A 16,011-nucleotide genomic window follows, 5' to 3' on the forward strand; every position below is an offset into this window, starting at 1 on the left:
CAGCGCGCGGAGCGGACAGCGCGGCGGCTGCGGCAACTACCCTCCACTATGTATTAGGGCGAGAGAGACAGCACATGCTAGAGACAGTGTTAGAGCGAGACACACACCTTCCTCTTCTTGGTCTTGCGCGGCGCGCAGCAGTGCTGCTTGCCGCAACCGTTCCTAGTCCCGGCGCAGCGCGCGGAGCGGACAGCGCGGCGGCTGAGGCAACTACCCTCCACTATGTATTAGGGCGAGTGAGACGGCACATGCTAGAGACAGTGTTAGAGCGAGACACACACCTTCCTCTTCTTGGTCTTGCGCGGCGCGCAGCAGTGCTGCTTGCCGCAACCGTTCCTAGTCCCGGCGCAGCGCGCGGAGCGGACAGCGCGGCGGCTGCGGCAACTACCCTCCACTATGTATTAGGGCGAGTGAGACGGCACATGCTAGAGACAGTGTTAGAGCGAGACACACACCTTCCTCTTCTTGGTCTTGCGCGGCGCGCAGCAGTGCTGCTTGCCGCAACCGTTCCTAGTCCCGGCGCAGCGCGCGGAGCGGACAGCGCGGCGGCTGCGGCAACTACCCTCCACTATGTATTAGGGCGAGTGAGACGGCACATGCTAGAGACAGTGTTAGAGCGAGACACACACCTTCCTCTTCTTGGTCTTGCGCGGCGCGCAGCAGTGCTGCTTGCCGCAACCGTTCCTAGTCCCGGCGCAGCGCGCGGAGCGGACAGCGCGGCGGCCGCGGCAACTACCCTCCACTATGTATTAGGGCGAGTGAGACGGCACATGCTAGAGACAGTGTTAGAGCGAGACACACACCTTCCTCTTCTTGGTCTTGCGCGGCGCGCAGCAGTGCTGCTTGCCGCAACCGTTCCTAGTCCCGGCGCAGCGCGCGGAGCGGACAGCGCGGCGGCCGCGGCAACTACCCTCCACTATGTATTAGGGCGAGTGAGACGGCACATGCTAGAGACAGTGTTAGAGCGAGACACACACCTTCCTCTTCTTGGTCTTGCGCGGCGCGCAGCAGTGCTGCTTGCCGCAACCGTTCCTAGTCCCGGCGCAGCGCGCGGAGCGGACAGCGCGGCGGCTGCGGCAACTACCTTCCACTATGTATTCGCGAGTCGCTTCCTGTAAAGTCCGAAAAGCCAACATTAAAGGGGCCCATAGATTAACAGTCCGCCGGATGATATCAGCCTGTCAGTTAAACCAGGCGTGACTCCGCGATTTCGTCGCTTTGCTACAGGTAGCTAAAAGTACATCCGTTCCGCACCAATTTTGGTGGCTATAGCCATAAGCCGCGCGTGGCGCTGTCGCCACCTAGCGGCCATATCTGTCTTGATCGTAACAGACGCGTTTTGTTAGAGAGTGGGTCTTCTGTACCTAGTACTATTATTTATTCTGTGGTTAAACGCAAAAGGTGACAGCTCCGAACAACTGACAGGCTAGTTGAATCGTCCGGCGAACTGGTAATTATGGGCCCCTTAAGACTGTATAAGGCAGAGGGAATATATTTCCCACAATTATTTTGAATCTTATATCAAAGCGATAGGGTTCAATTTTGCATAATTTCTGACACATTTATGCCCGCTACAGATCATTTGGGTTTACTAGGTAATAGCTAGAAAATGTCTAATGGCGTTATTGATAAACGGCTGCCAAATCTAACAAACGTTTGATAATCGTTTGTCCCTATCCATCTGTTTGATATGGGAACACCCAAATATTCCGAAATATGTTTTTCCGACTTTCATAATCCCGATTTTTTATATGTCCGAAATATCGAAATTACGACTTTGAAAACCACGAAAGAAGAAAATCACGACTGTGCTATTTCCGAATACTTAAAATCCGATTTTCATATGCACGAAAGCTTAAAGTTCCGATTTAGAAAAAATCCGAAAATATTTTTTCCGTTTATGTAGTGTACCCGTTTGATATTTCTATTTGTTGAAGAAAGACAAAATTATACATAGGTTTGTAAGAGGTAAATATTATTAGGGTTCCGTACCCAAAGGGTAAAAAACGGGACCCTATTACTAAGACTTCGCTGTTCGTCCGTCCGTCCGTCCGTCCGTCTGTCACCAGGCTGTATCTCATGAACCGCGATAGCTAGAGATTTGAAATTTTCACAAATGATGTATCTCTGTTGCCGCTATAACAACAAATACTAAAAATAAAATAAAATAAATATTTAAGGGGGGCTCCCATACAACAAACACGATTTTTTTGCTCTATTTTTTGTTAATGGTGCGGAACCCTCCGTGCGCGAGTCCGACTCGCACTTGGCCGGTTTTTATTAGATACCTTTCTACATGCTCCATTGGGTGCGGCGGCGGGTGCGTGCTCAGCTTGCTGTTTGTGAGACGGGGCGGCTGAAACAAACCAACATACATTATTAAAATATTCACAATGACAATAATTCAGAGTGGACATGACGGTTTCATGTCCACTCTATATCTTCTTATTCCTCGCGTTATCCCGGCATTTTGCCACGGCTCATGGGAGCCTATGGCAAAATGGCTATTTTTGTTCCCAAAAATTGTGAGAGTCAGGATGGCGGGTGTATGGAAACAAAAATAAACAAGAAGCATACCATATTTTAGTACCTAATTTGTACTATTTGGTACCTCCTATAAAAAAATTAGTACCTCACGGTATTTCAAGTTATTACCAAAAAACGTTACACCCGCCAACCTGACAGTCAGAATGGCGGGTGTATTTTATTACGCTATGATCCCGTGATTATTGATAAATTCTATAAAAGCCAAATTTTAGTACCTTTTTAGTACTTTAATATTCAATTATAAATTGAGCCATTTTATTTGTGGTTTCCGAGTTTTACTAATTTTACACTTTGCATTGCTATTAAAAAAATTCAGGCGCTTTAATTTTTTACCGTATCTATATCGTTTTTAAGAAAAAACGCTACGCTACAACTATTTTTATTACGCCAGGATTTAGTACCTTTCATGTTTAATCTGTTACCCTTTCACGGTTAATCTGTTAGGTTCAATTAACTATGAAAATTACGTCTTACAAATGGCCAGGCGCCATGTCAAAGGATGCTTCCTAAGAAGAAATTCCGCTCTTCATTGTGCATGTAATTGTGCACCTAATACCTACTCTTAAGTACAGGTTAATCAAATAAAACTTGCAAATTATGTCTGTTTGTCCGTATATTAGTGTGATGAATATACTCCTTTGTGGGATCCCGTTGATGTCCTTGTTTTGCTAAGAAATGCTAAGTACCACATACTATATTTTTATTTTCTACTGTGAGTACGATTGAAATACATACCTTTTGCAAGCAATATTTTCATTTAACTATTCTTACATGAGGTTTTTCTATCGTCTTGGTTAGTTTCTTAACTTATACATAACTAACAAAATACCACACCCGGTAGTATTTTCATGTTTAATATCCAAATGGTTCTATACAGGATGGATTTTCTTTTTGAGTCAGTGAGGGCAGCTACCAGATCCCGTGCTGCTACGAAAAAACGGTCTTAGAAGACCTTCGCTCGATTTCAAATTAATAAAGATTGGCTTTTACAGATTTCGAAAAAAACATACAGGGTGCGAGAAAAAGGTCATTTTTGCAAACTTTTTGAAGTGAAAACTTCTTTAGCGGCGCTGGGCACTTTTTGAGGTGGGGAAAAAATGATAAACTCGAGACAGCGTAAGGCGATCACGTGACCGTAAGGGGCGTAAGGCGATCACGTGGCATAATGAATAAAGAAAAACGCAGTGTTATTTGACATTTATGTTGCGGACTCCTTTTCAAGACTCTTTACCTATGTTCAAATAATTTGACGTTGTCATGGCAGTATGTAAATAAACATGTCAATGAAAAAGTGTGATCTTATTTGAGAATGATAATAATATATAATAAATAAATAGAATACCTCCGCTAAACGTATGTATCGTGTTACCGGGCGTTGGTAACATAGTGTGGTGAGTTTTCACTTCTATCGGCACTCCCGGAGTGCAACCGTTGTTGCTTGTTTTTTGATGCCAATCGATCCCATTCCTATTGAGGATCAAAAGCTTGTATGGAACCAATAAAAAAAATTCCGGCTAGAAAAGCCACAAATCGAGGAAAACTTTTCCCATACAATTTGTATGAAAATGAAAACTTTTATTTTTCACATGCTATTTTTGTATGAAAATCGATTCCATTCCTATCCAGTATCAATAGCTTCCTAGGGGTCAACTTCCAATAATGAACTAAAAAGCCACAAATTAATAAAAACTTTTTCCATACATTTACTATGGAGAAAACGTGAAATTTTATTCACAATTTTCTATCTCGCCCATCAGTCTTACAGCAGTAAGATGTCTTCATACAGTATTATGATCTTTAAATGTGACAGGAACAGGACTGATTGGGTAGATAGAAGAATGTGAATTAAATTTCACGTTTTCTCCATAGTAAATGTATGGAAAAAGTTTTTTTTTATTTGTTGACTTTTTAGTACATTACCGTAAGTTGACCACAAGGAAACTATTGATACTGGATAGGAATGGAATCGATTGGCATACAAAAATAGCATGTGAAAAATAAAAGTTTTCATTTTCATACTTAAATTGTATGGGAAAAGTTTTCCTCGATTTGTGGCTTTTCTAGCCGGAATTTTTTTTATTGGTTCCATACAAGCTTTTGATCCTCAATAGGAATGGGATCGATTGGCATCAAAAAACAAGCAACAACGGTTGCACTCCGGGAGTGCCGATAGAAGTGAAAACTCACCACACTATGTTACCAACGCCCGGTAACACGATACATACGTTTAGCGGAGGTATTCTATTTATTTATTATATATTATTATCATTCTCAAATAAGATCACACTTTTTCATTGACATGTTTATTTACATACTGCCATGACAACGTCAAATTATTTGAACATAGGTAAAGAGTCTTGAAAAGGAGTCCGCAACATAAATGTCAAATAACACTGCGTTTTTCTTTATTCATTATGCCACGTGATCGCCTTACGCCCCTTACGGTCACGTGATCGCCTTACGCTGTCTCGAGTTTATCATTTTTTCCCCACCTCAAAAAGTGCCCAGCGCCGCTAAAGAAGTTTTCACTTCAAAAAGTTTGCAAAAATGACCTTTTTCTCGCACCCTGTATGTTTTTTTCGAAATCTGTAAAAGCCAATCTTTATTAATTTGAAATCGAGCGAAGGTCTTCTAAGACCGTTTTTTCGTAGCAGCACGGGATCTGGTAGCTGCCCTCACTGACTCAAAAAGAAAATCCATCCTGTATAGAACCATTTGGATATTAAACATGAAAATACTACCGGGTGTGGTATTTTGTTAGTTATGTATAAGTTAAGAAACTAACCAAGACGATAGAAAAACCTCATGTAAGAATAGTTAAATGAAAATATTGCTTGCAAAAGGTATGTATTTCAATCGTACTCACAGTAGAAAATAAAAATATAGTATGTGGTACTTAGCATTTCTTAGCAAAACAAGGACATCAACGGGATCCCACAAAGGAGTATATTCATCACACTAATATACGGACAAACAGACATAATTTGCAAGTTTTATTTGATTAACCTGTACTTAAGAGTAGGTATTAGGTGCACAATTACATGCACAATGAAGAGCGGAATTTCTTCTTAGGAAGCATCCTTTGACATGGCGCCTGGCCATTTGTAAGACGTAATTTTCATAGTTAATTGAACCTAACAGATTAACCGTGAAAGGGTAACAGATTAAACATGAAAGGTACTAAATCCTGGCGTAATAAAAATAGTTGTAGCGTAGCGTTTTTTCTTAAAAACGATATAGATACGGTGAAAAATTAAAGCGCCTGAATTTTTTTAATAGCAATGCAAAGTGTAAAATTAGTAAAACTCGGAAACCACAAATAAAATGGCTCAATTTATAATTGAATATTAAAGTACTAAAAAGGTACTAAAATTTGGCTTTTATAGAATTTATCAATAATCACGGGATCATAGCGTAATAAAATACACCCGCCATTCTGACTGTCAGGTTGGCGGGTGTAACGTTTTTTGGTAATAACTTGAAATACCGTGAGGTACTAATTTTTTTATAGGAGGTACCAAATAGTACAAATTAGGTACTAAAATATGGTATGCTTTTTGTTTATTTTTGTTTCCATACACCCGCCATCCTGACTCTCACAAAAATTGACGTAGGCAGTAGGCAACTAGGCACTAGTTTTTACGAAAGCGACTGCCATCTTACCTTCCAACCCAGAGGGGAAACTAGGCCTTATTTGGATTAGTCCGGTTTCCTCACGATGTTTTCCTTCACCGAAAAGCAACTGGTAAATATCAAACGATATTTCATACATAAAAGTTCATTGAACCCGCGACCTCCGGATTGAAAGTCGCACGCTCTTACCGCCAGGCCACCAGCGCTTTTTTTCCACTCTATATTGGATTTATCCAAAGCTTTTGACATGGTGTCCTACGAGCGATTATGGAGAAAGCTTGAGAGCATTAATTTGCCTCAGGAACTAGTTAACATTTTCAGGCACTGGTACGGACACCAGGTCAACAGCGTGAGATGGGCAGGAGAGATGTCGGAGGAGTACAGGCTGGAGTGTGGTGTGAGACAGGGAGGTCTAACGTCTCCCTCACTCTTCAACCTGTACATGAATGCACTTATTGTCGAGCTCAGCGGTCGGCATATCGGCTGTCATGTGGATGGTATTTGCGTAAATAACTTGAGTTATGCAGACGATATGGTCCTGCTGAGTGCGTCAATGTGTGGCCTTCGCACCTTACTTAAAACCTGTGAGGAGTACGTTAGTGACCACGGTTTAATGTACAATGCCGTTGAAAGCCAGTATATGGTCTTTGAGGTTGGGTCTAAACGAGTACTGGACGTGCCCCCTATATATCTGAATGGCGTACCTCTGGAAAGAGTACAACAATTTAAATATCTTGGCCATATCGTTACGACCGACCTCAAGGACAGTGCTGACATCGAGCGTGAGCGGAGGGCCTTATGTGTTAGAGCTAACATGATCGCCCGGAGGTTTGCAAGGTGTTCCTGGGACGTGAAAGTAACGCTTTTTAGAGCGTACTGCACGTCTCTGTACACGTGCAGCCTGTGGGCGAACTACACTCGGAAAGCCTACAACACCCTCCGTGTGCAGTTTAACAATGCGTTCAGGGCGGTGATGGGGCTGCCTCGCTACTGCAGCGCGTCGGGCATGTTCGCGGAGGCGCGCGCGGCGTGTTTCTCCGCGAGCATGCGCGCGCGCGGCGCCGCCTTGGTCCGTAGAGTGCGAGCTAGCCCCAACGCCGTCCTGGCCATGATTGCCGACAGAGTCGACTGCCCCTACACGCGGCATTGTTGCGACCGGCATGTTTTAAAATAATTTTTGTTGTGTTGTGCTTAGTATTTAGAATAGTGTATGTTTAATGTTATTTATTTTGTTTAATGTAATTTTAATTTAATTGTATATTATTGTGATTATGAGTCCTCGTTACTCGAAATAAATGAATTTTATTTTTATTATTTATTTTATATCTAAGTATCTATTAGAAATATCGTGGTGTATTACCCACAACACAATCCTTAGTCCTTAGGGCTCATTTAGACGGCGCGCGAACTCATATACGATTTTAGTTACATTGCGGACCATTGAGGTTACATCAATTCAGCCGACCGATCAAATGACGCAATGTAATGAAACTAGCATGCGAGTTCTCGCACCGTCTAAATGAGCTCTTATTGAGCTTCCTATGGGAGACTAGGACGATTTCTGTAGCATTTTGCTATTCACATTGATTCAATAGAAAGGATCCAAAATAAATTTATCAAGTTTATGAAATATAAATTCAAAACTTTTCCTAACCATCTATTATCCCTTCAAGTACGTCGCGAAGTCAGGGACCAAGTTGTCTTATTTAAAATTCTTAACGGGTCAATAGACTCGCCTAATTTGCTTTCGAACATATTATTTCTATGTCCAGACCGTCGAACGCGTTCCTCTGGCTTATTCTCAATTCCTTCCAACCGAACTGTGTACGCAAAGAACAGATTTATTGTTAGAGCATGCAAAATTTATAATGAAAAGTACTCTGATATCGATATATTTAATGCAACCTTACCTAAGTTTGTTTCTGCAATAAAGAACAAATAACAAATAAAAAAAAAAAAAAACAAAGAATTGTAATTTAAAAAAAAAAAGTAAGTACCTATTAGATTTTAAAGATCTGTATTCAGTATGATAACGAGCTGCATGTATATATCGCTATAGTTTAGTTATTGTTTTAAGGTTTAATTTGATGATCTTACCTAAACCTACATTTAACCATACTTACAAAGTCATAAGTTCAACCAAATTGTGTAAGTCTAGTTTGAGCAACAAAAATGTTATTACTCTATTTTAAGTGGAAACTGTTATGGCTTATGTGTTTTCTGTATTTGTTTAAAAACATATGTATTTTTTTTCGCTGTTTGTTTCCCAATAATAAATAAAATAAAATAAAAAATTGTCCCATATTTATTTTTTATACCTATATTTGGGAGGTAAACACGTCTCATAAACTACTAAGGGACTAACCTCGAAATTACGAATAACATTGGAATAAAGGCATTGACATATATATCTCAGGACTAGTCTTACGGGCAATAAGAATGGGGCCGTACAGCGGTGTGAAAACGCTGCAACGCGATTGGTTGATGAGTTCGCATTACGCGCGCGCGGCCGCGCGATTGGTCGCAACTAGTAGTCGCGTTAGACTACACGATTCGCTCGAATTCGTGAGTGACACCGCTGAACTAGTATCATTTTAAGTGCAGGTAAGGCCAGTCCTGAGATATATATGTCAATGAATAAAGGTATCATACCTGGTGAAGCCTGGACGTTGTTGATGGCCATCTTACGCTGCGGCATCTTCTGAGTGATCACAGGCGCGCCCCCTGTACATTCAAACGTAAAATAAATATCTGTTACATATTTCAAATATGTAGGGTCGACTACAAAGAGATGTATCCACTTTTTCACTTTATTACAATGCAATAAGGTGAAAAAGTGGATACATCTCTTTGTAGTTGACTGTACAAGTGTGGAAAGTAAGATATAGGGATGATGACGGGTGCATTACATTTGTTATAATTACTTTTCATATATTATAGTTTGATATATCGATATTTTGAATAACGTAATAAATGGCATACTACTGCAATACCTAATTAACGGTATACATAATGTTATTATTGATATAATGGTCATAAGGTATATTAACACTTCGTCTAATATACATTGTCATAATGATTACATATTCTAAAGCATATTATTTGTTATAACAAGTGACATCACATAATTATTTGTGTGGCATAATAGTTGCATGACATAAATGAGCAATTTATCATGGAAATGGGTTTCATATATCACATGACAAATGACAACGTTACATTTACAATGTGTCATTGACAATGTTACATTTGATCCTCAAAACAAACCGGGCCCATATTCGACATGTACAACTTTATGATCTTTACCTATTCGACAACCCACGATTGTTCAGATTCAACGGGAGTTCAACATGAGACGTCAAAAGTCGCTTGTCGAATTAGGCCCCAGATCGACTGATATTAATAAAACTTGTCATCAAGCCTATTGCAAATGAGGGTCGATTTTGTAAAACTCGTAATGAGTATTGAGTAGGAAAAGTTACCGATAGATGTCCTCGCGCACACAGCGACCGTATTACTCCCACTTGTCGAGGTGTACCTATTGTTTGCTTTAGATTGCGCGCCTTATACAGCGCTATACCTGCAAGACTCCGCATTAAGCGCGCAATGTAAAGCGTTTGTGTATAATTACCGATAGATGTCCGTAGCCCGCACTGCGCGCCGGCGGTGACTAGTCTGAAGCTCTGAAGGACCGACCTCGCGCACACGGCGACCGTATTACTCCCACTTGTCGAGGTGTACCTATTGTTTGCTTTAGATTGCGCGCCTTATACAGCGCCATTCCTGCAAGACTCGGCACAAAGCGCGCAATGTAAAGCGTTTGTGTATAATTACCGATAGATGTCCGTAGCTCGCACTGTGCGCCGGCGGTGACTAGTCTGAAGCTCTGAAGGACCGACCTCGCGCACACGGCGACCGTATTACTCCCACTTGTCGAGGTGTACCTATTGTTTGCTTTAGATTGCGCGCCTTATACAGCGCTATACCTGCAAGACTCCGCATTAAGCGCGCAATGTAAAGCGTTTGTGTATAATTACCGATAGATGTCCGTAGCCCGCACTGCGCGCCGGCGGTGACTAGTCTGAAGCTCTGAAGGACCGACCTCGCGCACACGGCGACCGTATTACTCCCATTTGTCGAGGTGTACCTATTGTTTGCTTTAGATTGCGCGCCTTATACAGCGCCATTCCTGCAAGACTCGGCACAAAGCGCGCAATGTAAAGCGTTTGTGTATAATTACCGATAGATGTCCGTAGCTCGCACTGCGCGCCGGCGGTGACTAGTCTGAAGCTCTGAAGGACCGACCTCGCGCACACGGCGACCGTATTACTCCCACTTGTCGAGGTGTACCTATTGTTTGCTTTAGGTTGCGCGCCTTATACAGCGCCATTCCTGCAAGACTCGGCACAAAGCGCGCAATGTAAAGTGTTTGTGTATAATTACCGATAGATGTCCGTAGCTCGCACTGCGCGCCGGCGGTGCCCGCGCGGCAGCGGCACGAGTAGTCCGCCGGCCCGTCCTCGCGCACGCAGCGCCCGCCGCGCGCGCACGGATTCGGAACGCATGGATCCTGCGCAAAAAAACATGTATACTCGGTCAACCAGATCTTGACAGTAGAAAAAGGCGGCAAAGGGTATAGCCGGGTAAGCATGGCCAAACTGCCCTTAGCGAAAAAAACAATATCCTTTTACTGGATTATTAACCTATGTATATGTAGTGCTTTCACCAAATATTAAGCCTCAAATGCTTCAGATTTAAAAAAAAAATGCAAAAAAAGAAAAATCATTTTTATTTTATTACAGCCAAAGTAATAATCCGATTTCTTTGTAATTTGGGTATGTTGTATATACAATTAAGGTCGCTTTCTGAAAAAAATAATATTGAATTATCTCTTAAAATAATAGTAAAAAATTGAGATGAAAATTTTCAGAAAAATAAAAAAAATACGTGCGAGATAGCGACAGTTACCAAATTTACATATTTTATGTAGAATTTAATAATGTTTAACATATATTTTTTTCAAAAATTAAAATCGGGATTAACAGTGTGAAAAACTCGAATTTGTAACATCCCATAATACTCTCTCTTCATACAAGCAAAGCTAAGTAGTCATAAACGAATGAAGTATATTGTGAACGCAGTCTTTACGAATTTGAATTTAGAATGTGACGTATTTTATTCATCAAAGGAACAGACGGGTCAATTTCTGAACACGATTTTTTTTCTGTCCGTGATGAAAATCGCGGGTTAGCATCAGATAATACTTACCATTTTTTTTTTACATAAAGAAGTCACACTTTCACACCGAGTTCCATATGAATTCACTGATTAATTGGTTTTTAGAGTACACTTAAAAATACCTAAAGGCTCAAATTACTGCTCCCGTGCCCTGTCCGGAATCTACTTTTGAGCATAATGAAAAATCCTACGAAAAATTCTACATTAGTATCACTAATTTAGTGTCAAATACTTAAACTAGATGATATTTACTATCACTGAGCACATACACTATTAACTTAATTGTGGTAAATAACTCGTGATCGATGTTTAAATTTTGTCCGAGCGCGCGAGTACAATTTCGTCGGCAAAACTCACAGGGCTCTGACAGCCGACGTCTGTATTTGAACCGCCTCGTGTCCCGCCTCACCTGTACTGGCAGTATTCGGCTGTCTTTCAAAGCAAACGGATGTACGTCAAGCCGTGGCGTGTTTGAGCAAATCGCGTAAGTATTTCGGAATCCGGGTGGGCGACAATTTTTTTCTAATTTCGATGCCCCTTATAAATTTTATTTTCCAGATAGCTTTTCAATAACAATTGTCATATTTAGGAGCCCTTTATGTATCTTTATGTAAGCGATAACATAACAGTTTGGTCAAACACGATTTAAATTTTTGGCGAATTTTTTTATTACGAATTCTAATTTCCGTGCCCTAATTCCCATAGCAAATTTACCTAAAATAGCTGATTAAGTGGCACGGGAATTAGAAAGTATTACATTTATTGTCAACAAATCTTTTATTGGGGGCACTTTAAGTTAATTGGCAATGTTTACGTCATATTATTATTACATTTATGTATATTGGCATTGAATATATATTATATGTAATAATAATATGACGTATATCTTTCTATTTTGCATTTAAGGAAATCTTAAAGAATGCACAAAAATTTGTGAACGGTTTTTTAGTATAAGTACTATAGTACATACAGGGTGGACCCGAATAACCCGGGCAATTTTAATACGTAAGGTAAGGTGGGGTAAGACGACACCGGGGTAAGACTATCACTTGTATGGAATCCTTGTACTGTTAGTCTTGCCCCACCGTACCTTATTCATTGATCATATTATAAAATTAAAATATTATATAAACATAAAACTATTTCTGGAATTATTACATATTATAATACCTGTACCTAAGGTTACATGAAACAAAATGAATCAAATTTGCAATGTTTTTTTTTTTGTAAATTTGACAGCTGACAGCGTATACCGTATAAAGTTTAAATATCTGGGAGACCGAGCTTTGCATGGAAAACATATACCTACCTAAAAACTCAAAAATGCGCGTTTTCCCAGAGATAACACCTAGCTAGATCGATTTTTCACCCCAAAAAACCCTCATATATGATCAAATTTCATTCGAAATCGTTAGAGCCGTTTCCGAGATCCCCGAAATATATACAAGAATTGCTCGTTTAATAGATTAGTTGTTATAAATTAGCTTTTCTAATACAAGAAAAAATAAATATATATCCTATTCTTACTATATTATAAATGCGAAAGTATCTCTGTCTGTCTGTCTGTTATCTCGTCACGCTTAAACCGCTGAACCAATATCATCTTGATGATATTTGGCATGGAGATAGTTTGAGACCCGGGGAAGGACAAAGGATCTGGGGGCACGGCAGTGCCGCCGCCAAGTCGAGCAAAACAAAGTGGCACGGCCGTACCATCAAATCTCAATAACATTCTATCAAAATAACATTTAATGCACTTTACAATCCCTTAGTTTTGTCACTGACACAATCACTCACGATCATCATTATTTTAAGGTACTTCTAGCATACCCAAATTTGAAACGTAATTTGGTTTTAGCTTTTTAAGCCAATAAAAATCTAATAATACTGCAATATTAGTCACGTTCTAAAGATCTAATAACTGCATAAATAAGTTTGTAATCCCATAGAAATATATGCGATAACAACGTTACCTTTTAGTTCTTACAATTAGTAGGGAAAGTAAAGGTACACTACGACGTACGATGTGAGTATGAATAAAGATGTGTATACATAGTATCAGTATGGTATGGGTATGATTACCTGAAAAGAAGGACAGCCTACAAAAAGAGATGGGATCCTATCAAAAACATTACATGTAAAAAGATGCAAGTCTCGCAACGCAGTTCTTCTACTACAAAAAAGTTTTGAGATGTAATGGGAAACCAAGTCGGTTATTTTAGTCAGTGCCAGGGGGTATTAAAATCGTAATACTATTACTACTATTAGATACCTTATTAGGGTTCCGTAGCCAAATGGCAAAAAACGGAACCCTTATGGATTCGTCATGTCTGTCTGTCTGTGATAGTCTTACCCCACCTTACCTCATATGTGGTCAAACAATTTTTTGTGTTATGAATTTATGAAGGCAGCATATTCGATTTCTTCAGATTAACTTACACAATAACTTCTTCTCACTGTGCCCCTATTTACTTATTTCTTAGTATCATTTCCTATACGGCCATATACCAGATCATACACCTTGTACCTATCTACATGCAGATACATCATGACACTTTTTAATTTAATGAATAGTTTTGTATGTATGTATGTATGTAAGTAGGTATTGTTTTGAAATATGTACATTTTACTAAGAAAGAGAGATTAGTTGCCATTAAAATCAAGGAAACGATTAGTCAAATACGTAGTTTTTAGTGTATCATACTTTCGTAGATTTGTGGTCCGAAACTAAAATTAAAGAAGGTAAATATGTTCGATGCCGCTTCAGTATGGTTAAAGTACATTATTGTAGATTAAAATATACATAAATAATAGTTTTAACTACCAAAATAAGTTAAGAAAACAATTCCTGTGCCATGTTCTAATTTCCGTGCTAGTAAAATCTAATTCCCATGGACACACTAATTCCCGTGCCCTGACCAAAATTTTAAATTGAAATAACTTTTATAGTTTTATGAATATTTTTACCCCATAAGAAAATTAATGTTTATTATATTTTTTATCAAATTATCAGCATAATTTTTTTTGTGTAATGTTAGTATTTCAAAATTCCATGGGAATTAGACAAAAATGCTCGTTTGGTGAAATTGACCCAGACATTTTTCAATCGTTAACGCTCTGTATAAAATTCGTGCCTATTTTCCTGTTCCCGCGCTTTTTTTAGGGTTCCGTAGCCAAATGGCAAAAAACGGAACCCTTATAGATTCGTCATGTCTGTCTGTCTGTCCGTCTGTCCGTCTGTCTGTCCGTCCATATGTCACAGCCACTTTTCTCCGAAACTATAAGAACTATACTGTTGAAACTTGGTAAGTAGATGTATTCTGTGAACCGCATTAAGATTTTCACACAAAAATAGAAAAAAAAAGCAATAAATTTTTGGGGTTCCCCATACTTCGAACTGAAACTCAAAATTTTTTTTTTCATCAAACCCATACGTGTGGGGTATCTATGGATAGGACTTCAAAAATGATATTGAGGTTTCTAATATCATTTTTTTCTAAACTGAATAGTTTGCGCGAGAGACACTTCCAAATTGGTAAAATGTGTGTCCCCCCCCCCTGTAACTTCTAAAATAAGAAAATGATAAAACTAAAAAAAATATATGATGTACATTACCATGTAAACTTCCACCGAAAATTGGTTTGAACGAGATCTTGTAAATAGTTTTTTTTTTATACGTCATAAATCGCCTAAATACGGAACCCTTCATGGGCGAGTCCGACTCGCACTTGGCCGCTTTTTAAATCTCTGAATGCCGTTCGCCCTAGCCGCATACAGCCACGGAGTTTAAGGTCCGCGCTCAGCGAAATAAGTCGCGTTCTAAATTCAAATTGCGTTGGGAATATAACTTTCTAGTATAACGTACAAGTTATTTTGTATGAAGAGAAGGTATTATGGGATGTTACAAATTCGAGTTTTTAACACTGTTAATCCCGATTTTAATTTTTGAAAAAAATATATGTTAAACATTATTAAATTCTACATGAAATATGTAAATTTGATAACTGTCGCTATCTCGCATGTATTTTTTTTATTTTTCTGAAAATTTTCATCTAAATTTTTTACTATTATTTTAAGAGATAATTCAATATTATTTTTTTCAGAAAGCGACCTTAATTGTATATACAACATACCCAAATTACAAAGAAATCGGATTAGTACTTTGGCTGTAATAAAATAAAAATGATTTTTCTTTTTTTGCATTTTTTTTTTAAATCTGAAGCATTTGAGGCTTAATATTTGGTGAATGCACTACATATACATAGGTTAATAATCCAGTAAAAGGAAATTGTTTTTTTCGCTAAGGGCAGTTTGGCCATGCTTACCCGGCTATACCCTTTGAAAAATGTAGGCGCGAGGGGATATCGTCCCATAGAAAATTTGAATTTCGCGCCTTTTTTTACTGATAAGATTTGGTTGACCAGCTATAAGTATGATTAGTGTGATTACGACTGCTGACGTGGTGACCACAGGCACCGTATGCAAGACCATATTCGTTTATTGACAAACACCAACCGAAGTAAAAGTTTTTTTTATAGCAGTCACCGTAGCCTATGAACGCCTGCAAATCCATAGGTGTTACATGCGAGTTGT

The 16,011-nt window shown here is 39.3% G+C and overlaps 1 protein-coding gene across 1 annotated transcript in view; it reads right to left on the reverse strand.

Moving 5' to 3' along the window:
* Positions 1 to 832: 832 nt before the first annotated feature.
* LOC134659882 (protein slit) overlaps positions 833 to 16,011 on the reverse strand; it is a 50,016-nt gene continuing 34,837 nt past the window's right edge. The window contains exons 28-31 of the mRNA XM_063515590.1: positions 10,624 to 10,750; positions 8,833 to 8,904; positions 2,289 to 2,356; positions 833 to 1,112 (exon numbers count right to left, since the gene is read on the reverse strand). Of these exons, the coding sequence (XP_063371660.1) occupies positions 960 to 1,112; positions 2,289 to 2,356; positions 8,833 to 8,904; positions 10,624 to 10,750 (420 nt within the window). The 3' untranslated portion in view covers positions 833 to 959. The remainder of the gene's footprint in view (positions 1,113 to 2,288; positions 2,357 to 8,832; positions 8,905 to 10,623; positions 10,751 to 16,011) is intronic.

Source organism: Cydia amplana, chromosome 25, assembly GCF_948474715.1.
Source record: "Cydia amplana chromosome 25, ilCydAmpl1.1, whole genome shotgun sequence".
Taxonomy (NCBI): Eukaryota; Metazoa; Arthropoda; class Insecta; order Lepidoptera; family Tortricidae; genus Cydia; species Cydia amplana.